Source organism: Primulina tabacum, chromosome 18 (assembly GCF_025594145.1).
Source record: "Primulina tabacum isolate GXHZ01 chromosome 18, ASM2559414v2, whole genome shotgun sequence".
NCBI classification, from domain to species: domain Eukaryota; kingdom Viridiplantae; phylum Streptophyta; class Magnoliopsida; order Lamiales; family Gesneriaceae; genus Primulina; species Primulina tabacum.
Window position 1 is genome coordinate 27,003,617 of NC_134567.1, and position 27,463 is coordinate 27,031,079.

The window sequence follows — 27,463 nt, forward strand, 5'->3', positions numbered from 1 at the left end:
ATAATTCGAAGATTATTACGTGGATTAATAATTCTGTTGCGCACTCAATAGGTGCTCAATTGGCAAAATACGAGACTACTAAGGAGGTTTGGGATCATCTGGCACGCTTGTATACACAGTCTAATTTTGCCAAACAATATCAATTGGAGACAGATATTCGTGCCATTCAGCAGAAAGATATGAGCATCCAAGAATTTTATTCTGCCATGTCGTCACTCTGGGATCAATTGGCATTAACAGAATCTGCAGAATTGCGAGCATTCTCACCTTATATTGCTCGGAGAGAAGAACATCGCTTGGTACAGTTTTTGATGGCACTTCGGAATGATTTTGAGGGTCTGCGTGGGACGATTCTTCATCGTAACCCTCTTCCTTCTGTTGACTCGGTTGTAAGTGAATTGTTAGCTGAAGAGATTTGTCTTAAGTCTCACGTTGACAAAGGGACAATCCCGATTACACCATCTGTCTTTGCAGCTCCTCAACGACCTCAAGCTAATCACCAAAACAGGTCAAATACGAAGGTTTCTCAAGATGAGTGTGCTTTTTGTAAAGAGAAGGGGCACGGGAAAGCTCAATGCCCACTATTGTTGAGTAAAGGAAAAGTGCAGCCGCAACAGCAACAACAACGACCACACAACACTCCGTGGAAACCACAGCAGCAACATCAGCCATCTCAGAACACTCCATGGAAATCACAGCAGCAGCAGCAGCCATCTCAGAACACTCCATGGAAACCAGGTAATCCATCAAACCAGTGGACATATCGACCACCTCAGTCTAACAATGCAGTTGCTGCACCGTCTTTGGATCCGTATTTGTTTGAGCAGTTTCAACAGTTCCTCGCTTCACAGCCTCATGCTATGTCAGCTTCTTCACATATAGGTTTGTCATCCTTTGGCACTTCAGGTATATCTTCGTCCATCTGGGTCTTGGATTCAGGAGCATCTCATCATATGTCTCCTGATTTGTCATTTTTTGCTTCTTTGTCTCACAATTCTTCCATTGAAATTGTGACTGCTGATGGTACACTTATGCCATTAGTAGGCGTTGGTTCTCTTGTTACGTGTTGTTTATCTCTTCCCGATGTATACTATATTCCCAATCTTACACTTAATCTTGTTTCGGTCAGTCAATTATGTGAGTCTGGATACTTAGTCTACTTCTCTTCTTCAAATTGTTATGTGCAGGACCCGCGATCCCAGAGGCTGATTGGGACAGGCCGTAGACAAGGGGGACTTTATGTTTTGGATTATCTCAGAGTACCAGATGTTGCAGTATCTAGTGTGGATCTCTCTTCTTTTCGTTTGAGTCAGTCGTCTTCTGTTTTTTATTTATGGCATAATCGTCTAGGACACGTTTCCGCGTCTCGTTTGAATTTTTGAGCGTCTACAGGAGCACTAGGAACTTTGAAAGTCATGATATTTCTGATTGTAGTGGTTGTAAACTGGCAAAATTTTCGGCATTACCTTTTTATAAAAGTCTATCTTTTTCTCCTACTCCTTTTGATCTTGTTCATTCAGATGTGTGGGGACCATCTCTTGTTCCCACGAAAGGGGGGTAGAGATATTATGTTTCTTTTATTGATGATTGCACTCGTTATTGTTGGATTTATCTGATGAAACATAGATCTGATTATCTTGCTATTTTCAATGATTTTAAAGCTCTTGTGAAAAATCAACATTCAGCTGTCATCAAGTGTTTTCGTTGTGATTTGGGGGGTGAATACACTTCTAATGATTTTTCGCGTTTGCTTGCTTCTGATGGTACCATACGTCAAACCTCGTGTAGAGAAACCCCTGAACAAAATGGTGTTGCCGAAAGAAAACATAGACATATTGTTGAAACAGCTCGCTCTTTCTTACTGTCTTCTAATGTTCCTAGTGCATTTTGGGGTGAAGCAATTCTTACTGTTGTTCACGTGATCAATAGAATCCCAACTTCACACAATTCAGGTTTGTCACCCTTTGAAAAAATGTATGGTCATGCTCCTGATTATTCTTCATTGCGTGTTTTTGGTTGTGCCTGTTTTGTTCTCCGACCGCAGATCGAGCGCAATAAGTTGTCTCCGTGCTCTGCTCTGTGTGTTTTCCTGGGTTATGGTATTGGTCAAAAAGGGTATCGTTGCTTTGATCCAATTAGTCAAAAACTTTATGTCTCTCGTCATGTTGTGTTTCTTGAACATGTTCCATTCTTTTCTATACCTGTTAGTTCGCATAATATGACACATGCAGATCTTATTCGTATTGACCCTTTCACCTCCGACACCGACGAGACTTTGCCCACGACCACACTAGAGACTCTGGCTCCTCTAAATCCCCCTACAACAACCCAATCATCTCCTGGCATCGCGGATAATCCTCCACTCCGTCGGTCCACTCGGGTTCGTAAGTCTACTCGACTACCTGATTTTGCTTATTCGTGTTATTCTAGCTCTTTCGCTTCATTTGTTGCCTCTGTTCATCGTCTCTCTGAGCCTTTATCCTATAGCGAAGCTGTTGGTAATCCACTTTGGCAGAATGCTATGGCTGAGGAACTGACTGCTCTTCATCATACTCATACATGGGATTTGGTTATGTTGCCACCCGGAAAGCTCACCATTGGCTCTCGTTGGGTCTACAAGATCAAGACCAAATCTGATGGATCTATTGAACGCTACAAAGCTCGTCTTGTTGCTAAAGATTACTCTCAGAAGCATGGCATGGATTATGAGGAAACATTTGCCCCCGTTGCTAAAATGACGACAGTTCGTACTCTAATTGCTGTTGCTTCTGTTCGTCGATGGAAAATCTCTCAGATGGATGTCAAGAATGCTTTCTTGAATGGTGATCTTCATGAAGAAGTTTTTATGGCTCCTCCTCCTGGTGTTGCTCACCAACCTGGTGAAGTTTGTAGACTTCGTAAGACTCTTTATGGTCTCAAACAAGCTCCTCGTGCTTGGTTTGAGAAATTTTCTATAGTGATTACTTCGCTTGGGTTTATTCCTAGTCATCATGATTCCGCATTATTTGTCAAGTGTACTCCTGCAGGTCGTATACTTCTGTCTTTATATGTTGATGACATGATAATCACCGGTGATGATATTGATGGTATTGAGGCTTTGAAGTCTGAGTTAGCTCGCTGCTTTGCTATGAAGGATTTAGGTTTGCTACGTTACTTTCTAGGAATTGAGGTTGCCTATTCTCCAAAAGGTTATCTTTTATCTCAGTCAAAGTACATAGCAGATCTGTTTGAGCGTGCACGTCTAACTGATAACAGAATAGTTGATACTCCTCTTGAGACCAATGCTCGGTACTCTCTGTCAGATGGACCTCCTTTGCCAGATCCTACCTTATACCGTACTATTGTTGGCAGCTTGGTTTATCTCACTGTGACTCGTCCAGATATTGCGCATGCTGTTCATGTAGTAAGTCAGTTTGTCACTGCACCAACTACAGTTCATTGGGCTGCTGTTCTTCGCATTCTCAGGTATCTTCGGGGAACTCAGTTTCAGAGTCTTTTGTTTCCCTCTACTTCCTCCTTAGAGCTGCGTGCATACTGTGATGCTGATTGGGCTGGCGATCCCACGGATCGTAAGTCAACCACTGGCTTCTGTATTTTTCTTGGAGATTCTCTTCTCTCTTGGAAAAGTAAGAAACAAGTTGTTATCTCTAGATCTTCTACCGAAGCCGAGTATCATGCTATGGCTTCAACTACTTGCGAGATTGTTTGGTTACGTTGGTTGCTTGCGGATTTCGGTATTCTTCTTTGTCATCCTACTCCGTTATATTGTGATAATCAGAGTGCAATTCAGATTGCACGCAATTCAGTTTTTCATGAGAGGACAAAGCACATTGAGATCGATTGTCACGTCACTCGTCATCATCTCCAGCTTGGCACCATCACGTTACCTTTCGTTCCTTCTTCTCTGCAGATAGCTGATATGTTTACCAAGGCACATTCCGCTTCGCGCTTCCGTTTTTTGTCTGACAAACTCTCCATGCTTTTAGCTGTAGCATCGTGAGTTTGAGGGGGATGTTAAATATAATATATTATTGTTAGCTCTCAAGGGTAGATTAGTCATTTATTCTTTTTGTGTTTACCCTAGGTATATAAACATATTCTCTTTGTATTCTTTATTCAGTTTTACAATACTACGACTTGAGCTTTCCGCTCACTCTCTATTTCTTCATTTCCATTTGCAGATGTTTTGTTAAATCTACAGCAGCAGCAGGAGTCTTATTCTTGAACTAGCTATATTGTAGGGAAGACGGTCTTAAAGAGAAACCTGGACTCAACATCTACCATGTCACATTCCACGGTCTAAGATCTTGTTTTTCCCGTGCAAAGAATCTCACATATTTTGGTGCGTGTTTAGTTTTAAAAATCAATTCCAAACATGAAATCCAGTTTCCAGTGTATATGTGAGGGCAGTCTTAAAACAGAAACTCACATTGAATTAACACTGAAGCTCGAACATTTGGAAAAAAGTGACTTCCACAATGGTATGATAAATTTTTGGAGTTAACAGATGACTGACTAAACAACCAACTTAAGCAAACATGGAAGTCATTTCACATTGTCACAAGAATAATCACAATGATGAAATGCAATGGACATTTCTGGATAGTTGAGTTAACCATCATAGTAAAATCTCAATCATACTACAAACCAAAAGCACGAAAAAATCTTGATAAAAAAGACTGATCCATAAAGTCTCTAGGGGTTCGTTTCATTGAGCCTATACCACCAAACATACGAAATGTGCTCTGACGAGCACCTGAAATAACATTAACTTTCAGCAGTATCTCTGATGAATGTCTATGTCGTTACGCATAGTTAAGTCGGAAGATGTCATTCAACACATAATAGCTGCCCTGAGGTGTTGGCATCAAATGGAACATCTGGAAAACAAGTAAACAAGGTGCCATTAATAAAACTTGTGACATAATAGGTGTACAAGTAGAAAAGACTGCATTCTAAAAATGTTTGCAGAACATCACTCTAAATAGAACAGCACAATATAAAAATTTCTCTTTAAAAAACACTTCTTTTAATACAGAATAAGGCACATTAACATTCTCACCCCATTTTATAAAGTATTCTATGTTGGTTAACTAGATATGTATATTAGGAAATAAGGTGAACAAAAAGCTCAACTCTGATGTTCACATTAGCATTTAGCACAACAATACCTTCCACTTCTCTGTTCTCTCACAGTAGTCTACTACATCATACCAGAAGGGAAATTAAAAGCTTGGTTCTTTTTGTGGAATCAAAATCATTTTTCCTACTTGATAAAAAAAAATCAACATAATTTGAGGCGTAAGTAGACTAATGTGAGAGAGGCACACAACCATCAAACCCTGATGCTTATAATTAGAGGCACACACAAATGAAGTGTTTTTAGTCCGTTGTCTTCTCCAACCAATCGCATAAATATCAGAAGAAAATTTCATTAAAATTCATATGATTTGTACTTCACAACAATTGAATCATCAAAAAATTCACCTCAAATTCACCATCAAATCAATACATATTTGAGGCGTGCTAAAAATGAGTAATGAGCATTCAAAAACACAATCAAATATAATCCATCCCATCATAATTTCTGAGAGCTACGTTCAATCTACCAAACCAGAAACCTAGTGAAAAATAATACACTATTCGACACAAATTTAGCACAAACAGAACATATCCCATTAAAATAAATCAAAATAACAAAAAATCATGCTCCATGCTCCAATAAATTCAATCCATCGAACCCCAAAATCAATATCAAGACACGTATACATCGAGAGGGACACATCCAATCCAAAACCAACATTCAATCAAAACCCAAGAAGTCCAAAAAGATTTTTTTAAAAAAAAAACTTGCCTGGCTAAACTTGAGCTTATGCTGCTCCCCAGCGAGCTGCAGGTTACCGGAGACAAAAACAAGCATCCCGCCGGCGGGACCGGAAGGCTGGCAATCGACAGTGGTGATCTGATGCTGGCACTGCTGGAACGGCAAACTGGTAAGCTTGCTAACAATATTTTGGGCACCCTGGAATTTCTGGCCCTCGAAAGTCAGCATCGACGCATCTTGGTAAAGGCCAGCAAGCCCGGCCCTATTCGCGTCGAATGCACTGTAGTAGTGTTCGACAAACGCCTTCGATAAGTTTTCCGGATCCATAGATTGAATTTATGAATTCACGCTTCCGATGATCGGTTCTTACCACGCGCTTGCTGCTGACGCCGCCGATAATCGGTGACGGAGATATATCCTGATTCGACGCAATCAGAGGAAACGAGGGGTTTTTAAGCTAATGCGTGAGGGTAAAATTGTCAACAAAATTTGTAGCGTTTGTGTTAATCTGGACTTGGATCTGCGGCCCATGGTCCAAAATATCAATTAGGCCCAAAAACACAATAAAGGAGCGTCAACATCCATACCTCATCGAATTTTATATTTCTTGCGGTATTTTCCAGTTATTAACATTTCCTTTTAGGCCAATCTATAAAAATCATTGTGTGAAGATGATTTAGGCGAAGATGATTTAGGCTAGTTTGATACGTAAGTCACAAAATTTACCAGCCAAACCAAAAAGAGTAGCAAAAAACAGAGAATTCCATTCTTTCCGTATTACGGTCTAATTTTGTACAAGCTAAATACAGAAAAGCTTTCGAATATCAACTCTTTTATTCAACCTCAAAAAAAGATGCATAATACACTTTGTACAAGCTCTCTCTCTCTAATTTTGTTACATTGAGTTGACCTAAACTAATCAATATAAAACAAAATGAAACTCCAAACCTGCATACTTCACTAACAAAGAATGATCATTGATCCATCTTTGCAGGTAATAAAACTTTTCCTGACTGCAAAGACCGCGATAAGAAATCATCACATCGCTTTCATCTTAATATACACCGATCGACCCCATCAAAGTCTTCCTCGGATGCTAAGAATCTTGATCTTTATATACATTCTCTTATAACCAAAGACAACAAATGAACAAAAGTTTACCTGGAAAAAGAAGAGACCAATGCATATAGTCAACACTGGATCAAAGTTTTCGTTACTGACTACATGATCATCTGGTTAAATGGCAATTAATACTTACAACTGGGAAAAATGTACAGCCGGATTCAAGATCCATTGTGCCTCAAAGAGCAGCTCTGGTACTTGTGTTATCACAAGCATCAACATGAAAGTTTTAGGTATTCTCATCAGTCACTGTGTGAAAGAATCTTGAAACTTCTCGATACAGTTGCTCCGCCTCAAACGGTTTCGAGACGTAACCGTCCATTCCACACTTCACACATTCTTCACTTGTAGCGTGAATGACATCTGCAGTCATGGCCAAGATGGGAACATGCCAGTTTGAGACATTTTGATAAGCTTCAACCACAACTTCTCCACTTCGAATTCTGTTGTTGATGCTAGACTCGATGTCCCTAATTCTCTTGGTAGCTTCAAACCTGTGAGTCATCAAAAAGACCTAAAAATTACCCCACCTAGCTCATTTCTAAGCAGACATTTACAATTGGCACTAGATTACACATAACATATGTCAAAAGAATTGAGCTACTGTCAGGTACCAAAAGCTATAACTAGTAAAAACAATAAATTTCAAAACTTTTCGATTATACCACAGTACAAACAACACAGGACGGATTTAAGGGTTACTAACTTTTATGAACGTCTTTAAAAAGTAGCGAATGTGAGTTATATGTGTTTGTATTGTACCTTTAAAATGGCATCCTACAAAGGAATGCTATACTATACAAGGAGCAGATAGAAACCATGAACGCAATAACAAATAAATTGATAAGTATTGAATCTATTACGCATTAATGGTGTGAAGATTACTTACCCATCCATTTCCGGCATTTGAATGTCCATGAAACATGCATCAATTTGATGGGGTGGAGTTAACAAAGAGATAGCCTCTTTCCCTCTTTCTGCATTAACTACATCAGCCCCATACTTCTTGAGAGCACCAGCCGCCACTCTTAGGTTCACCGGATTGTCATCCACAACCAATATTTTTCGACCATGAAGGAGATTTCTAAGAGACAACATATGAAGTTCTACATTGCGATAATTTCCTCGGTTCCCAACACCCATTGCACGTTGTAAGGATGCAGCCAGCATACTTGCTCTCAGAGGCTTTGTGACAACAAATGGAGTTTGAACACCAGAAGCTGAAGAACCGGATCGGGAAGAACTTACAGAATTGGACAAAAGCAACATTCTAGGAATAACCATCAAGTTCATCGTTCTCACACTGTTGGAAAATAGAGCCGACATGCCTGAATCTTCACCCCAGATTTCCTCTTCAATCACAATCATGTTTAAGGTTTTCTTTCTCGAACTTAAGCTGGATAAACCAAGATTCAGATTCGGTACTATTTCAACTTGGATTCCGAGTCGCTCAACGTGATATTTGGAGACTTTAGCTCGCACGGGATTGGGATCCACTAGCAGAGCCCTCGTCCCCTGGAATTCCGGAGAAATAGAGGCTGTTTCATTGTTCACTTGCTGGTTCATCTGGTCATTGAAACTGGAGCAGCCATTGGTAAAAACAGCTGTGAAAGTAAAGGTTGACCCTATCTCTGGCGAGCTCGCCAACCCAATTTCACCTTTCATCAGGTGGACCAAGCACTTGCTAATGCTTAAACCAATGCCAGTGCCACCATGTGTCCGAGTGATAGAAGGGCCAACTTGCATGAAGGGGTTAAATACTCGAGACTGAGCTTCCACAGGGATCCCATGACCTGTGTCCTCGACTGACACAATTATATGTACTTGGTCGGCAGAAGATGATGATGCAGAAGAGGCAGGTAGTCCCTCTTGATTGAATGTCCTAAACCCGGCCCAGCTTTGTCTTCTATCGACTACAGGCAACCCACTCAAAGTGCTGTCTGTCTCCTCTTCCAATTCGGCCACTTCTTCGACAAGATGTACCGTCACAAATATGTGTCCTCTATCAGTGAACTGCAAATAGAGAAATCATCAGTTGAAATGCACATTTATAAGGTGGCGAATTTCGAGTAACATGTACATGTATAAACACTTACTTTGATAGAGTTGCCAACCAAGTTTGTAACAATCTGACGAAATCTTCCAGGATCTCCAACAAGTGTTGCGGGGACCTTACTAGAGACATAAACTGCCAACTGTTTTTGCAATTGTATAAAGAAAGTGGATTAGAAGTTAAAGGGATTCAAACAGGTGTACCATAGTAAAAGAAGAAACATAGGAACTGGAAACCAAATGCATACCTCGACCTTTTTATCTTGAGATTTTCCAGAAAGCGATAAAACCCCGTCCAGAATACCCCTTAAATCAAAGCAAACTGCTTCAAGCTCGAGTTTACCAGATTCAATCTTTGCTTGGTCCAAGACCTCATTTATGAGTGAAACTAAAGCTTTTCCACTCTCTCGAGCAGTTCTAACATAATCTTGTTGAGTTTCATCTAACTCTGTATCCATAAGCATATGCAGCATTCCTGGGAAAACAAGTCACACAAACACGATCAGAATACTTCAGATATTAATTAATAAATTGACCAATAAAAGAAAGAATAAGTGTACTCACCAAGAACACCGTTCATTGGGGTTCTGATTTCATGGGAAACAGTAGCAAGAAACTGCATAAGAACAAAAATCATTTATATGCATAAGGACCACATTTAGACATGAGATATAAAGGGCTATAAGAAAACAACGTTAAAAATCAGTACCTGTGACTTTGCAACATCAGCTGCCTCGGCACGTTTTTTAAGCTCCATCATCTTATGATAATCATCCTCCACTTTCGCTATCCGATTCATTGTAGCGTGGAATATGTGCCCCACGAGCAAAGAAATTATAAGGATGCCAACAGATGTAGTTGTTGCAGCCCAAGGCCAAGGTGGCTTTTGTTTGAATCTGCATCGATTGATTTTCTTTTAACCGATTTAGACCAAGTATTGACCACAACCAAAAGTAAATACAATTCAGGGGCAGATAACTGGGAGAGCCAAGGAGTGAACGGCTCTCCTCGGGATATTTTTTAATAAAACATTATGAGAAACTTTTTTAAAAGTTCTAGTTTTGCCCCCAAGAGAAACACATTCAGTTGCTCCCCACATCCCGTTACTATCCACTTTCTCGAATTTCAGAATCGACCCATTGGCTTACTTATGAATTCTACAAAGAAACAGAGTACAAAAATTTGGAAATCAGAGAAAAATTACAAAGACACAAGGAGCTAAAGTCACCTGCAATGCATCTCATGCTTTCTAAATGGATCTCCAAAGTTAAGACCACTGACATGATGTATCCCATCAGACGAGGCATTCGAACCATACATGCTGATAGGGTGTGAGAAATTAGTAGTATCGTACACATTTACTAGGATAGTTTGCTTACTAGCAAGCTGCTGGAGCAGTTTTTCCACCAGCGATTCAATATCGAAGATACCACCGAGATACCTGTAGGAGAAGGGAAATATTAAGACGAGTATCCCATTCAACCTCGTCTCTTTTCAAGTAAAAAATAAACCGGACCAAAAGCTACTTCAAGACTATAGAATCTGAAGTCAGACAGCATACCCAGCAATCGCTTGAATCCTTTCAGCAGAAGCTACACTTGGGGGGAGATCTCTTTTGTAGACAGCGAAAGTTAGTATTACTCCAAGGCGGTTTGTTTTAAGTAATCTAAATGGAGCAGTGAGAACACCTTTTCCTGATTCTCTTGCTCGTAACACATTCTCACGATCTTCCTGTTAGCACATAAATGTTAGTTGCAAGGTATTATTTCTTTTTAGTCTCACATCTCGATTGAGGTGGATAACATCATAAAAAATATAGGTAACATTTAATCACGTGACAAAGGTGGATAAGGTAACAAAAAAAATTACCACCATTCTAATTCATGTCATGCTCGTGGAATGCTTCAACTTCCTTGTATATAATATAGAACAGAAAAACCATATTGGAAAAATAATGGGTAACTACAAAAAAAAATTACCTCTCCTGACAGCATATCAACAGAGATTACATGAGCAACAGTATCTTGAGCGAAGATCACAGGAACATATTCCTCCTGCACAGGTGACGGCTCAAGGTCTGCCGGATCATACTCATCTTCATGTACCGGGGTCTGTACCACTTTATCCATCCTCTTAATAGTCCAACCTTGTAGTTTCTCAAATTGTTCTCTTTCAGAGTGCCGCACCCTCACAGCATATGCAACTCCACTGGTAAGAGGTCTCTCAAACGCTGTTCTTTCAGTATACCGCTCAAATGTTCTCTGCAAGGTTTTGAAGTCAACAATTTGCTTTAATGCAAAAGAGATAAAAATAAATAAATAAATAAATAATTAGGTACACGAATCTTGCTCTATATGCAAAACATGTGTCACTCAAACAGAGAAATTTTACGTAGTATTCTTATCAAAATCTTACTAATCATTTCCCTTGACAGAATACATGAGAAAACTCGTGAGTGTTGTGGAATTCAACAGAATAATAATTCCATATTTGATAGCTAATAACAATGTACAAAATATTGCGGATCCAAATCTCCATAAATTTTACGAAAAAAGGTTTCTTAATCAACCAATAAATTCATCCACACAAGAGAGCAAAGTGAGACAATTCAATTTAGTAACATCTATATCTGATTATTTCTGGAACATTATATATCACCGAAGATCACAACACTGACCACTTGGTCAAGCTTTTAGAAACACGAATAAATAAGAAAATTCAAGGTTCACCTGATCGATGGCAGACGGGTTTTTGTCATGATGAAAAATCGAAATCATAACAGACATTGCCTGTATATGATTCATGCTAACATTAAATTGATCTTGCAACATCCTAGCCCTCTCATCACACATACTGGCAAGAGTCTCTTTCCTTTTCTCCGCAGCTTGTAAGTTCATATACCAAAACACCGAAAAAGATACTATAATCCCAACTACTATCCATGCTATCAAAAGCCGCCTCCACCAATTCTTCCTCACTTTCCGGGACCCAATAAACTGTGAATAATGATGGTGGATCTTACACCCACACTCTGAAATATGCCCCCATAATTTCATCCATATTTGCCCCCTATCACCAAGAAAACCAGCCTTTGTGGTCATAATTCCTTCATTACTAAACCAATTCAGAGAAATTAGAGATAGAAACCAACAGCATATCAACAAAAGAAGTTGGCCCACCTTCAAGCCAAATCCAATAACATAGAATAAATTCATCTAACACCCTGAATATAGCTTCCTCAAACAGTGCCAAATTGAGGTACCATCTTAATTTCTTTAAATCTTTGTTAAATCTCGCTACTAATTACTCATCAAATCTGCAGAAGATGTCTAGGTAGAAATCCACCATAAAAAATTCTACTCTTCGATACTTTTATGCGAGAAAAAAATCCAACCTCCTCCAAAATCAGTGAAACAGAATGACTGATAAGAAGTTCCACGGATGATGCTATCTTATCCACCTAAATTGCGTTAAACTAGCAGCTCAAAGACCAGGTCTCGAGGAAGATAAGAAAATTCCCAAACACCCCACCAGACAAAGAATCAAGGAATACCCAAGATTCCAACTTTCCGAAGTACAAAACAGAATTTTATTTTCTATCCCTTCAGGTACCAACCCAAAACCTCACCCTGTGAGATGCTCCAAAACAAACTAAGCAAAGATTCTCTAGAAATAGCAGTTATATCATGAACACGCATGGAAGCATATCTTAGCAAGGACAACCACCCCCCCCGCCCCCCCAACAAAAGAATATGACAGCAAAAAATCTTGTTTCTAAGATGGTCTCCTTAAAATCTTGAGAAAAAAAAATATAACTAATCAAACAGATAGGATTACGGGGTTTTATTAGTTTGACTCCCAAATGAACCAACTTTTGGAGTTCTAGACAGCAGCCGAGGCAAATAATTTGTTTGAGAGATTAATGATTGCAGCAGTAAATAATGTTCCCACTACGAGAAAAGAAAGAGTAGAAAGGCAGCTAATGAGAGGGAAAAAAATGATTCATAAGGTCACTGTGCTACAAGAATCTTGAAAGCAAGATGAGGGTGGTGGTAGAAATGTCTGCTAGCAAAGGTCCATTATCTCTATCAGCATTTTATCATATCCATCCAACCCAGAGAAAATAAATCCAAGAAAGATCATTTTTTTATACTTTATTATAATATTTTACTCGAATGCAAGAAAAAACTAGTACAAAGAAAGGGTAACAATTAAAAAAAATAAAAAACTAAAGAGGGCAGAAAAGGCATATTTCCACTCACCTAGGATAAAAAAAACATCAGTGCTTTTGCCAACTTTATTTTGTGTTCACATCCACTAGACAAGCCCTACACGCCAAGAAGTAAACTCAATCGTCCTTTGTATATCAAATGTTCAATGTCATCACTAACCTTCGCGCGCGCGCACAAAATATCATATCATAGGTGGCCATAGATATTTTTATTTATTTCTCCATATTTTTAATCCAAATAAAAAATTTTATTATCTGTGTTCTTTCTCATAAATTTTGGAGTGCAACTGGAGTGCCTATCTGCAAGCTGGAAATGGGAGGATAAAGAAATAAAGCAAGAAAAGAAAAGTTGGATGGAAACTGAGGAGGCCCCATGATGGGTACCTTCAAGGTGTTATTATGTTTTGCTTTGCGCCATTTATTTGGAATTTTAAGTGCTGGTTTAGCTAGAGGATTCCAGCACTTAATCAATTTAATTAATCATTTATAATGCACATGATTAAAAAAAAATCTTTCTTTTTATATTGAATAATAGGCATGAAAATATATTTCTTAGAAAAAAACAATTTCTTTTCCAAAGCTTTTAGGATCTCACGGTACTAAAAAATTATAGCTAATAGTTACGATATAACTCTAATATTTTAAATCGTACATTAATTCAATCATCATCACATTTTTGTAATTCGCAACTAGTCCCCTCACGTCAATTCTAAAATAGAATGGAACTTGTAATCTTATAATTTTGATATCAATTATATGATCGATGGTATGCAATATTATTAAAGAAAATGATATTTGGATAAATTATTAAAACCGTGTTTTACTATTTTATAATTGACATAATGTATCGTAGGAAAAGTGTTCAATTATAGAGTTTTACCATGGAGACAATGCCATCTTCGGGTTAAAAAATTATGCTTCAAATTTGGAACCTTTAGGCAATACAAATTGACTTTTGTGGTGCAGGGCACGGTTGTACCCAACAAACCTATTCTATGATTGGTATAGCCTTTGTCCTCTTCATTATTATATATTAATAATAAAAACCAAAAAAAAAAAAGAAAGAAAGAAAGCTACTTATTCACAAAAAAGACAAAACAACTGAGGTTACCCCATGTAAGAAAGTTGACAATTGATTGGCCCGTATTAAATTTAGATTATACCAGCGGGCCACGTAATAAATAAATAACGGGTAAATTTGTCGTAGAAATTGTTTCCAATTTTTTTCATTTTAAAATATACCTTTTCATAGCCTAACATTTCCAATTATTTCTTACTTTTTTCCCCTATACAAGAAAATTTTCGCATTATCTTTTTAGTTTAATATACAAATAATAAGTGTAAGAATTTCGTGGCAAAAATTTGATGAAAATGTCCAAAAACATGTAAAATTGGCCTCTCGCTGAAATACTTAATAAAGAAGTGATTTGGCCATTCCTACACCCACTCTCTTTAATTTGGAGTTATGGGCTTTGAAAGCGATGGCCCGCGTCAGCGCACTACTTATTTGGGCTGGACCAATGTTAGATGCCTCTAAACCATTATGGGCTTTTTATGACACGTGTCGCTATTTGGGAATGAGATAATTTTTGGAGCATCTATCTCATCGCCACGTGGGGAATGATAACATGATTCATCACTTTTATATTAACTATCCTAAAAAAAAGAAGCAAAAACAACTGATAAATAACTCGTTCGATCTCTTATAATAATAGTAGGGAGGATAAGATATAGTAATAAAAGAAACAATACCCGAATTATATAATACTTACTCCACTTGGATATATATATATATTTAGAGACAAAAACTTATGTGAGACGGTCTCACGGATCGTATTTTGTGAGACGGATCTCTTATTTGGGTTACTCATGAAAAAATATTACTTTTTATACTAAGAGTATTACTTTTTATTGTGAATATCGGTAAAGTTGACCCGTCTCACATATAAAGATATGTGAGAACGTCTCACAAGAGACCTACTCATATTTATATATAGTACGTGTATGTGTTCTTTCGGATTGAATAATATAACAAATAGTATACAAAGGTTTGATCGACTAATAAGAACATATACTTTGTCGACATGTTAGGTTAGGCCGATTGGTATTTTAGTTTGGAAAGCCGAATGGTTAAACTTGCTTATGTCATGTTAGGCTTATGACAATGCATATAAATTCAAGATTAGGACATTGTACCTGACCCTTTCTAAGCTTTGACATGAGCCCATAAAGTACGAATAAAATGTTTAATCGTGTCTGAATTCAAAGAATTCTTACTTATTCAATGATCCCTCCCAAAATCAATACCCCATATCGCCGGCAATATGTTTTTTTAAGTCACAGCCTTCATTGTGGAAAAGTATTCCAATGGGAACTTTATTAATCAATGAAGAAAAGGAAAGAGGGGGGTCAAAAGGATATACAAATTGATTGCATTAATTTTCTAGTGCGCTAGAACCTAGCAGTTAGGCAAACATATAGCATGTTACTTGTTTAATAAATTTGACGAAGTGAATTAAAACACTTAAAATTGAAGAATTAGATTCAAGAAAGAGAGCAAGTACAATAATAATTATGGTCTTTTGTAGCATTATTAACTATCCAAATTTGTTTAGAAATGGTTTTTCTGAAACATAAACTTGACAGCTTTTGTCAACAAGGATCGAAATTTCAAAAGGTTTGTCGGGAGTTTGATCCTGTAACCACTCCTCCAGAAACTCACGCAAGTGATGTGGAGACATGAAAGTCTCCTTGAATTTTCCTAGCTCAAAAAACGGAAACATCTCATGGTTTGCAATCGCTATCGCGGAGACCGTCGTGGAGGTCACCGTTCTAGTTGTCATGACATTTAACGGAACGATCACGGATCGGTTATTTTTTTAAAAATAATATAAATTGAAAATTTTAAAAAATTATTTAAAAATATGTAAATCAAAATAAATATAATTTAAATAAATTATTCGATGAAAACAAGATAGTAAATATTTTTTTAAAAAAATTTATTCACATTTATTGAATCACAAATCATATCTTTGTTATTTATCGAATTTTTCACAACCTTCTCAAAATGAAATATACTATTAAGAAGGTTTTGAGTTATAATCAATTAAAGTTTTGAAAAATCTGTGCCTTTCAAAGCAAATATTAACGTTATAATTTCCAGAATTCTAGAAAACACCATGCAAAGATTTAGAATATTTATATTGACTTATACAAAATTTAAAAATTCAAACATAATACCAAAAGCCCAAATATTAATCAAATTTCAACAACTTCAAAATTAAAAATACAAAAGATAAAGAAATGTAATGTATTACTTCAAAAGAAAATACAATATATTCATGCCTTATAATTCTGAGTACGTCATGATTTCAGCTTCAAAATTAAGTATGGATATGTGTGTGATATGCAAATCAAGAAAATGATAAATTTAAGCATTACATGATGATTCAAATCAAATAATAAACTACTTTACAGCAATGCAATGTATATTATTTGAAAAGATATCTTGCAAATGGAAGTTCATTAGAAGACATTATTTGAAAAGATATTTTGTATCTAGATCGATTAACTCGACTCAGAAGAGTGGGTCGAGCTCTTCAACTCAACTCACTCTTCAGATATGGATCGAGCTCGACCCAGTTGTGAAGAGCTATTGGATAAAAAATAAAAATAAAAAGCTCTTGGGTCGAGCTCTTCACCACTTTTGTGAAGAGCTCCACCCAAGATCTTCACAAAAAGATCTTGGGTCGAGCTCTTCACAAAAAGTGAAGAGCTCGACCCATCGATCAAAAAAAAGAGCTCGACCCATTTCGACTTGGGGTCAATGACTCGACTATTGTTCTTTTTTTTTCAACGTTTCATTCTGTATTGTTTCGTCGATCCGTGTCGTTCCACCGATAACATGTCGTTTTATATCTACGTAACGACGATCTAAATCATCAACGTTCACACCCCGAAACTTCGTCAAGTTAGGCTTTGTTCCCGTTCCGATATCGTTTCTGCAAACCATGAAACACCCTCAAAGAACAAGGGTTGTAAGAAATTGCCTTCGGGTTGTTTAGGTAATCAAATAGGTATATATGATCAGACGATGACTTATAGTTCATCTGACACAAAAATCTGAAATTTAAGATAAGTCGAGACTCGAGACTATTTATAACAAATCTCTGATGATGAGAGAGGTTGGGAGGTGTATGTTCTTGTTGCAACCACTTTCAGTTCATCCTACATCATACTTCAACTACCAGTTGCTTTCTTTCTTGTTTATTTATTTTGGGAAATAAGGATCTATAGTTCTGTGTATGTGAGTTAATTAGGATTTTATTATATTTTTCGTTTAGAATTTTTGTCGCTTAAATTATAATTAAACGGGCTTTCTTCCATTGTAAAAATCGCATCAATTATAAATCTCTGATCAAATTTTATTATTATTTTTATGAGAAATATTTTTTAGTCTTTTACCAGTATAAAATTTACTGGTATTAACTGAACTAAACGTGAAGGATATCTTGTCCTAATGTTAAAAGGTCAGGCTTCAAGGATCTTAGGCATCCGTATCCGTAATCATTAATCTATGTTATTAATTTTTCATCTCTTCAAAAATGTAGGGTCCACGAAGCCACATAATCATTATATTAACATTTTTTCATTATTAATCCACAGTCACATTCATTTAATATCAACCTTCATTATTTATAGGGCACACTGTTCATTTATTCATTTTTTTATTTATATTAATTAAATATCTTTCTTATTTTGTTTAAAAATTTACAATAAATATTATTGAAAATAAATATTATTGGATAAAAATTAAGATTCAAGAAATAAATGTTGAAAATGAATTGAGAGTACGAGAAGGTACAGAAGGGATATTGAGTGTGATTGCTAAAGAAAAATGTGTTGGGATGAATTTGTATAAATTGATTAGTATTTATAGTGAATAAATTATAGTTTTTCATATGTAAATTTTTTAAAATTAAATGAAAGAGTCGTTTGGCTTTTTAAATAAAATATTTTTTTGGAAGGATTTATTTTTCAGAACAAAACAAAAAGAATAAATAAATAAATATATATGTATACAATCAAAAAAGCCGAAATAATGAGATTAATTCTGATGAATTTCTTTGCTGACATGGCAGCCAAGATTAATAATCTATATACTCACATTGGTGCATAAATATTAATTGATGTTAATAATTAACCATTAATGCACCCACGTGGGTGCTCTTAGAGATATTGGGTTCAATTTTCACTGGATGCGTGAGATGTTTAGTTAGAAGATATAAGATATTTTAAACATTGATCCTAAGTATTAAATTTTCCAGAAAAAAATTGTGAACCCACTTGGACCTGGTCGGAAATCCGAATGCCCACCCGTTGTTGATTTGTTTTCAGTTGGTGCTGCCTCCGGAGGGATTCTGAACTGAAGTGAGGTTGTTTATTTGCTCAAACGATATCAGAATTTTATTAATTGATTCCGACCAAACAACGGTTGAAAAGAAATCTATAGACATTAAACAAACACGTCTACCTACATTTTAAATAATTCGTCAAATTATCAATTATTACTTTATTAATAAAATAATATATAAAAGACCATGCATTAGCTATATATAAATTTAATATTTAATAATTATATGATTGTGGATTTTAGTGGACTTGAAAATATTGGTTTGATTTTATTTATATGAGTTTATATGTGAATAATTATGCGTTGTGAGTAGTCGGTTAAGTTAAGTTCAAGATTAAATTTATCAGGTTAAATTTTTGGTTATTTAACTTTGATATATTTGATAAGTATTGAATTTTGCATAACATTAATAATTATTTTCCTCTTAACAATTAGATCAAACAGCTATACGCAATTAACATAATGTAATTACTAAAGGAAAATTTTCTTTCGTCAACTTCTGTCTAATTGTTACCGGATCACACCAACATATGGAATATTATAAACATACATATATACATTATCAAGACTGATGGACCTAAAGTAATTAATCTTGGCATAATTTTTTTTAAAATAAACTAAAAAATACCCCACTTGATTTAATTTTATTTAACAAACAATATAAAAACGTATTATAATAAATTTTTAAATTATCTATAACAAACCTATCTTTTTGATTTGTCAAAATCTTTAAATTATTTAAATTATTTATGTTTTTATGCTTGCTAATTTTTATCACTTCTAATAACAAGATGGAAAAAATTTAATTTTAAAATAACAAAATTATCATATTTATAATATCATTCCAATTTTACAAACATTCAACGAGGTCTGGGATGGCAATGTGATGACAAGGGGCGGGGGCAAGTTTGCTATCTCCATCTCTGGATTTCATTCCCGTCTCGATCCTCGTTTTTCCTGAACCTGAAATGTCGCCCTTATCACCGTTTCAAAAATATTGATGAGACAAGATGGGGATTGGTTCGGACGAATCAAAACTAATTATTATCTATAATTATTAATATTAATATTATTAGTATTAATTAATATCAATATTATCATCATTTTCGGGATAGGTTCGAGGATTAAGATAATATCCACGTAAGCGTTCCAAACTAATTAGAAGATTTTTTAAAATCTGAACTCGAACCAAACTGAGATCCTCATCTTTGTTTTATGTTTTTCTTGTAGAACTTCGAACTCATTGGAAAATTTGTCATCTCTAACCGGAGCGGAAACCATTAGAAGTTTGGATGGGCTCGAGCCCAGCTCACACCCATAATATACATACGATTTAATTTAATTATACAACTCGATATATTAATTGAATAAAGTATCATTAAAAATTCGTTAAATCTTCAAGTTTAATTTCAAAATTTAATTTTTCACGTCAAAATATTGATATAATTTGTGTAATTTTTATATCATTTAATTTTTTAAATTTATTATTAAATATTTTAAAACATCTACTGTTGGATTCATTTGGTATGTTATAAATAATTTATAATTGTATTTTTCCTTATAAAAAATTATTAATTTTAAATTAAAAATATTAATTTTAATTGTTAGTATTGATCGAATCGACTAAGACGATCTAAATTTGAATGTGTAAAACAATATGTCAAACGAAATTTAATTACGTATGAGTAATATTAAAAAGAGGGAGACTTAATAAACAGATTATATTAAAATATAAACTGTTACACAATTTTGTTTTTTGGAAAAAAGCAATTAAAAAATATTTTTTATTGGCCAGAGTGTTTCTCAAATTTAGTAAAATTGAATGTTTAGTTTTTATGTAACAGATTCCACCGGAGAATATAAATTAAATAACATCAATTAGGAATTATTAAATGGTGCTTATATTAAAAGGTGAAAATTTATAAGAGACGGTCTCATCGGTCGTATTTTGTGAAACAGATATCTTATTTGGATAATCTATGAAAAAATATTAATTTTATGCTAAATATCAATAGAATTGAACCGTCTCACAGATAATGATTCGTGAGACCGCCTCACAAGAGACATACTCTATCTAAAAATAAAAGTGATTGAAATGACCAATAGCAGAATGCCACGTCAAGAAAACACGCGTTTGACCCAATGGCAAGATAGGCGGTGACTCTTTCGTGGAGGGACTGAATTCTTCTTCCTAATAAATACCCTGCTGCGTCACATCGTAGAGCCAAAAAAAATAAAAAATAAAATAAAAATAAAGAGATCGGTGCTATTTCCCCTTTCGCCGGAGATATATCACTTGCAATATCTGCGGCAGTTTTTGTTTCGAGCTTCTTGTAGCAACCGATCTCGTGAATCATGGTATGAATTCGTCGTGTTTTTACTCTATTTTGCGGTCTTTATGGTTGACGTCTCCTTTTTGTTAGATTTTGAGCTTTGATTGGGATTTTCTCTATGTTTCTTGATTTTTCATTTTTTTTTCTCTGTTTCATAATCTAGGTGAATTTTTCTGGCGATTTTGAATATTTGTGATTTTATATTGTATTCTTAATGTTGAGCGACAATGTAGTTCGTGCAGCCTTTAGCGTTGATGATAAAGATCCTTTATTTTTCTATTCATTCGGCGGAATTTGATGAATTTATTGTGAGCATCAGATCATAGCTGAAACGTTTACCTTCTCATAGATCTCCTTAGGAAGCTGGTTGTTTTTTTCTTCGAAGGCGTTTGCTTTTTCTTTTGTTTTTCTTTGCATTGCTCTAATTTTTCGTTTGCGTTTTCTGATGATGACTCGGCGTAGCTTTCTGAATTTATTTGTTGATCTGATTTTTGTTTTGAAATTATAGATTGTTGGTTTATCCGGTATGTTGTATGCCGGTGTCTGCATTGTACCTTATTGATGAGAAATACCTTTTCATGAACATAGTATTTGCATTTTATTTTGCGTTAGCACGCGCCACAATTGTCTTGACTTTTCTTTTCATTGTTCGATTAGGATTTGTTTTATTTTCTGACTGAGGTTTGTAATCCGTGCCTGTTATTTGTTTTCCCTCACTGGATATATTTTTATGAGTTCGCTTTATGTATTATTTGTACGTTCGTATACAGACAACTTCAAGGAGGCTTGCCGACAGGAAGATAGAGAGGTTTGACAAGAATATTACCAAGCGTGGTGCAGTCTCTGAGACTAGCACAAAGAAGGGAAACAACTACCCTGTTGGCCCTATCTTGCTGGGGTTTTTCGTTTTCGTTGTTATTGGATCATGTAAAGTTCTCTTATCCTTTCCCATTTACTTACTTCTCAGATGATCATTGATTTGTTGATGCAACTATATGCCCTTTTTAAAGTAATTTTCTCGCTAATGAGTTTGGTGATTTAACTCTGAATATCATCTAGATCATGGAAGTATAATTCTTGTGAGCGAAAAAGTCGTATTCTCAAATTAAGGATACACTGATGTTCCTAGTGATGTAGTGTCAAGACTCCTGACTACAAATTTTAGAGAAATCGATGCAAGGTTTTGATGATGTCATATTTGTTCAAGAAAGCATTTTATCCACACACAAAAATTGATTTGTTTCACCATTCTCTCACATTTCTGGAGTTTGAGGTGATCCTGGCAACTGTTAACATCTAGAAAATGCAGTTTCAAATTAATTAATTATAAATAAAGATAAATATGTGACTATATGAGCAAACTGGGATTTCTTGTTTCATCAATAAACATTCGTTCTTTTTTGTTACTTTGCTAGTGTCTTATATATCAAACATATGACCCTTTTGGTCTTGCTTGTGTATTTGCAGCGCTGTTTCAGATAATCAGGACTGCAACAAGTGGAGGGATGGCTTAATCACAGTCAATATTTTTGGCTCCTAGAACGTGGTGACAGTTTGTTTCTTCGGTGTTTTCGTCGTGGTTACTTTCGAGTGTGTAGATGACGAATCTTTTCTATGTTACAACGTCCTTTCTCCATTATCATCAAATTTAAGCCTTTAATAATCACTATGTTTATGATTACAATATACTCTCTCCAAAATGTCCAAATTTAAAGTTCTATGGATAAATATTTTAATGCAGAGATTGCTGAATCGAGTAAAATGATTATGGTGGATTAAAGGTTTTCATCCTCGGTTGGAGGATATTTATATATGTATGCATGCACGTTATAATAACTCAGCAAGAAATTCTTAAATTTATATATATTTGCGAGCGCACTATAATAAAATATATTAAGAAGTTGTGAAAGATAAAAGATAAGTGCTCGATAGAGAAGTGAGGTTAAGTTTTATCTAGTCTAGATATCTTTCAAGGGAAATAGCATGCATTCATTAACCATTGAAAACATTCAAATCTAGAATGTATTATAACCGAGGAAAATGTTTCACAATTGCTAGGCGTAGGTGTTTCATGATAGGATTTTGATACTCTCTCACCTTGAGAAAACGCAATTTCGAGACGGAAATAGCAGAGCGACCGGATTTAAAACCGGCCTCTGGTTATAAAAGTCAACAATTTGAAGTCCCATTGAGCACTTGAACTTGTGTTTATCAGGCAAAAAACCTTTTTGCTTTTTAACATTAATAAACCATGAATTACCTCTGAATAAAACTAAGCTGCTCTCGGGACCAAGACTTTTATGGAACACGTGAAATCCAGAGTTTTCTTTAAACCTAAAATCAGTTTGCAAGAGAAGAACCCATTTTCGTTAAAAGTATTTTTCTAAGCTACATTTGGATTGTTTCTCTTCTTGTGAAGTTAAATTTTAGTCTTTAAGTCATCAATATAGGATATCAGTGTTCATTTCAATATATGATATCAGATTATTTTTAATGGTATTTGGATAAGAGGAAAATTACGACTAACTCAAAGTAAAAAGAAGTAAAAAGTGGCAGGCATTTTCATCAAGAAAAGAAATTAACTCCTAGTTCATGGAGGGCAATGACCAAATATGACAGATAAATTGTTGGGAGAAAATGTATAATGATTATTTGGTCAAAGCGTCAAGCTATAGAAACACAAATACAACATCCGATGATTACAAGAAGATTTGAAGATACAAGTAATGATATAGACCTCGTACGGCTGCCATAAGAAGAAATCTCAGCTGTCCGAGCGAACAGCATACATATTTGAGATCTAGCTACCAGTTAAATGCGGTAAATTTAGATTCAGACCAAAGGAAAATCAAGCCAATGCCGTCAAACAAGGGTGAAATGCAGTACCACAAGCAATCCATTGCTTCTTCCTCCCGCGTGGCAGCACACAGCCAGGCACCTTGAGCCATTCCCTGCTTGACAAATCATAGGAAACAAGCCTATTCATTTGTCTTGATCTCAGTGATAACATGAGCAAGCCCTTGTTACCCAGACAAGTCATTCTAACGTGCTTCCCATAAAACTCCAAGCACCATATGTTTGGCATTCTGTCGACCTCCTTCCACAAAATAGTCATCTTTTGCAGCTCCCAAATGCAGACACATGTGGCGGCATTTTTAGTCAGCAGCCCTACGAGCATGATCCTCCCTCCACATTCAGCTAATGTATGATCGCTAAGATGTGGAGGACCTGGGATTAGAAACTGCTTCCAGATCCCAGTGTCCATGTTGTAGGACACAAGCCCTTCAGGGTCTGAGCGCATGAAGTAGAGCGTTCTATCAACAGAGACTGCTTGAGACCTGAAATTCAGTGAAAGTGGAAGTTTGATATTCGAGGGCATGATTCCGGGACGAGTCCAGTGGTTTTTTGTCGAGTCGTAGACTTCGTATTCCCCCTCACAACCAACCCAAATGATCTTATATCCTGAGTCTGCAGATCTGCCGTTCAAAGTCATCCCAACTGCTACACGAGACCAGACCTTAACGGACCTAGCAGGCAACTCCTTGAAGGATCTTGTCAAGGGATTGCAAATATAGAAGCTCCGGTGGCCTATATCGAGGAAACATACGAGGCCACCTGCTGATGCCACTGGCAACACGATCAATTTTGTTGGCAAGGCAGGCACAGTTGGATGGTGCCACTTCTTTGATGATGGATCATACATGGCACCAGTATTGACATTTTCATGAGTGATGGTGTAAAACCAAGGCTGGGCTTGCTCGACTTGAGCACATTGATGGGAAAAACTTTGAGAAGTCAGCAATGAATTCCACTTTTGGCAAACCGAACGGAAACGGAAAAAAGTTGCAACTGGAAGTCTTGCAATCACAACTTCAAAGAGATCCTCCGGAAATTCTTTCCAGATGGTTTGTTCCATGCTTTCAGCGGAGCTTGTCATGGCAGTTGCTTTCCCTCGATTGCGTTCCTTACGTGATTTTTTTGTGGGTGGAGGTTTGCCAGGTTCCATCATCTTCAAGTTTTCAGATTTACCAGCAGTCATAGTGAGATTATAGCAACCGTCTTCTAAAGAACTACCATCTAGATTGAAAAAACACCATCTGCAGAGCAACTGAAGTATCTTGAGATGCTTAATGTCAAAAGACAAGGATAAATTTTATTCTAATAGAAGCAAAAAACAAGAATTAAGGAAACAATAACTAAAAACACTGCATACCAACAGAAATGTCATTTCCGAAAGCAAAGACATTCCAGAGACCACACACGGACATCTAAAGTTTAAACAGAAGGCTGCGTACGCAATTTAACATTTACACATTAAAATTGTTTATGCACGTAATTATATCTTATATATCTGACATAACAAAAATAAGTCAGCACAACTGATGAACATAATCAAAAGGCAGATAAAAAGTTAAGGTAAAATAAAATAGTCAAGATAATCAACATCTAAGATGAATTGGTTAGTGATGATACTTGGCAAGGGACTTGTAATATAGCATCAAAATGATTACATAAAACTTTGAAGTATTAATTGCACATCAATGAAAGTTAGTTCTTTCAAGGATATGTCGATCAAGCTTGTTTGGGACAAGAGTGAAAGTTTTCAGAAATCCTGGGCACATGCCTCTAATGAAGTCCAGATTGCGTTAAAGTAGAAAAGTATAATTGCAAGAAGTTTTGACATTAATACAATATATCAATTTAAAAATCCCCTTTTACAAGAAAAAAGATCTTGAATCCTGGAAATAAAACTGTCATTTGGGCCAGGCATACCCAAGCTTGGCCAGATAGATTCGATAAAAAATGAGTTGAGGCTATAAATTCGTGAGCTGAATTGTGCAAGGACTTGAATATTTAGCCAGATTAAAATATGGCATGTGTTCGAATGGGAACAAGCTCAGGTAGTTAAAAGTCTGTCCCAATGTAGAAGCTCTTTTGGACTTCAAAAACTGAAAGCATGTTTGATTCTATGTCTCTATGTTTCTTAGGAAATTTTGAGCACCTAAATCCCATCAGCTAGGAATATATGATTTTGTGTGATTGTTAATTTTATGTATTGGCATATTTAGCTTTGCCCCAAAGAATTAGCTTTATCAATGGGGTGAGTTCTGCTAACCCAAAACTCAGTTCACAGCGCCCAATTGACAGGCCAGCCTGAATAATAACCAAAACTCGGTCAACATAGCATAAATGACAAGCCTACCTGTAAAATAAACAATGTATAGCTGCTTATTTAAGGCGGAAATCTAGCTAGATTATGTGATCTATGTTCCATTGGACATATTGAAAAATAGTTAGGATGAGTGACTAGAACCCGTAAATTTCCACAGAGCTATTATCATTGAGTGTTGTCCCTGCAAGAATAAGCTGTGTTTGTCTTCACATTTGAAATCACAGCAAATATACAACCCCAGAGTCCCAGACCTCCACTTCACCAGGAAAACATTTCTTCCTATTAAAGCATGCACTGATCTACAATTCCCTTAGTATATGAAGATACATGAGTGAACAATTGGTTTAAGATATAAGTCAGTAAACCAAAATACGAATTCAACTTATGCATTTAATATTAAGTTAAACAGATGATTCCATACAGATATATTTGGTAAAAGGCATGGGACGGTCTCTAACTTGACAAAAAATTTGGATGTGCTGCAGCTTTCAATATCAGTTTTAAGCAAAAAATTTCTTTACATATCTAAAAGTAATTTCTCTAGATTGCACTAAAAAGTGCAGAATATTTCAAAATTTCGTGTATGTACTACAATTCTAACATCTACATCCATACGTATTTAAGTCAAATTTTACATTTTTTCAACAAAAATTAATTTCGCCCCAACTCTGTCGTTTTATTTGGGATACGGAACTTTGCCCCCACCAAAACATTAAACCCAGTAAATCAGAAGCTACACACAATTAAAAAAAATGAAATCTTGAAACACGTAAAATCGGCGCCCGTCAAAACATATACAACAAGCAGCAACAATCATCAGGAAACCAGGTAAAAATCCTAAGCAAACACCCAAAAATCACAGACCTGAAGGGATGCTGCTGAAGCGAAGCCTGAGGTCGAGCCTGGAAGTGAAGGAAGTAATTCGAAGGAACCGCGGTAGGGGGCGGAGAACCGTAGAGTTCTAAAACCTCTTGTAATTGTCCAATAAGTTGCCTTAGCATGGCCACCCCTTCCATCATCCCATGACCAGAGCCCTCCCCGCCCTCAACCCCTCCCCCACCCCGTCCATTATCTCTCTCTCTCTGTCTATAGCTTGTGAGTATATGTATATTTAGCTGTGTAGTATCTATATTTCGTCGACGGGAGGTTTCCTTTTGTTTTTATTGTTATTAATTCGGCGAATCATAATTCGCCACGTCATCCTGACATATACGATTGATGAGTAGATTGACCGTGTACGCAAACTTTCCTTTTTTGTTGCCCAAATTACCCCTATCTTCGTATATTGATTTATTTTTAGAACAAATTTAGTGAT

General features: G+C 36.1%; 4 protein-coding genes across 4 annotated transcripts; 1 reads left to right on the top strand and 3 right to left on the bottom strand.

The window, feature by feature from the left end:
• Nucleotides 1–4,528: 4,528 nt before the first annotated feature.
• Nucleotides 4,529–6,272, bottom strand: LOC142532957 (nuclear transport factor 2B-like). The gene is made up of 2 exons (XM_075639516.1): nucleotides 5,855–6,272; nucleotides 4,529–4,880 (listed from the first exon to the last, which is right to left on the bottom strand). Exons 1-2 carry the CDS (start codon nucleotides 6,149–6,151, stop codon nucleotides 4,806–4,808), a joined length of 372 nt encoding a protein of 123 aa, XP_075495631.1. The 5' UTR covers nucleotides 6,152–6,272; the 3' UTR covers nucleotides 4,529–4,805.
• Nucleotides 6,273–6,568: 296 nt separating this feature from the next.
• LOC142533535 (histidine kinase 3) lies at nucleotides 6,569–13,146 on the bottom strand. Its single transcript, XM_075640347.1, has 11 exons — nucleotides 11,728–13,146; nucleotides 10,978–11,259; nucleotides 10,560–10,729; nucleotides 10,227–10,439; nucleotides 9,708–9,894; nucleotides 9,563–9,614; nucleotides 9,247–9,473; nucleotides 9,043–9,141; nucleotides 7,836–8,959; nucleotides 7,083–7,440; nucleotides 6,569–6,985 (listed from the first exon to the last, which is right to left on the bottom strand). Exons 1-10 carry the CDS (start codon nucleotides 12,211–12,213, stop codon nucleotides 7,176–7,178), a joined length of 3,105 nt encoding a protein of 1,034 aa, XP_075496462.1. The 5' UTR covers nucleotides 12,214–13,146; the 3' UTR covers nucleotides 6,569–6,985; nucleotides 7,083–7,175.
• Nucleotides 13,147–20,831: 7,685 nt separating this feature from the next.
• LOC142533793 (uncharacterized) lies at nucleotides 20,832–22,717 on the top strand. Its single transcript, XM_075640686.1, has 3 exons — nucleotides 20,832–21,000; nucleotides 21,746–21,902; nucleotides 22,443–22,717. Exons 1-3 carry the CDS (start codon nucleotides 20,998–21,000, stop codon nucleotides 22,487–22,489), a joined length of 207 nt encoding a protein of 68 aa, XP_075496801.1. The 5' UTR covers nucleotides 20,832–20,997; the 3' UTR covers nucleotides 22,490–22,717.
• Nucleotides 22,718–23,549: 832 nt separating this feature from the next.
• Nucleotides 23,550–27,225, bottom strand: LOC142532767 (F-box only protein 6). Its single transcript, XM_075639202.1, has 2 exons — nucleotides 27,013–27,225; nucleotides 23,550–25,072 (listed from the first exon to the last, which is right to left on the bottom strand). Exons 1-2 carry the CDS (start codon nucleotides 27,165–27,167, stop codon nucleotides 23,824–23,826), a joined length of 1,404 nt encoding a protein of 467 aa, XP_075495317.1. The 5' UTR covers nucleotides 27,168–27,225; the 3' UTR covers nucleotides 23,550–23,823.
• Between the last annotated feature and the right edge of the window lie 238 nt (nucleotides 27,226–27,463).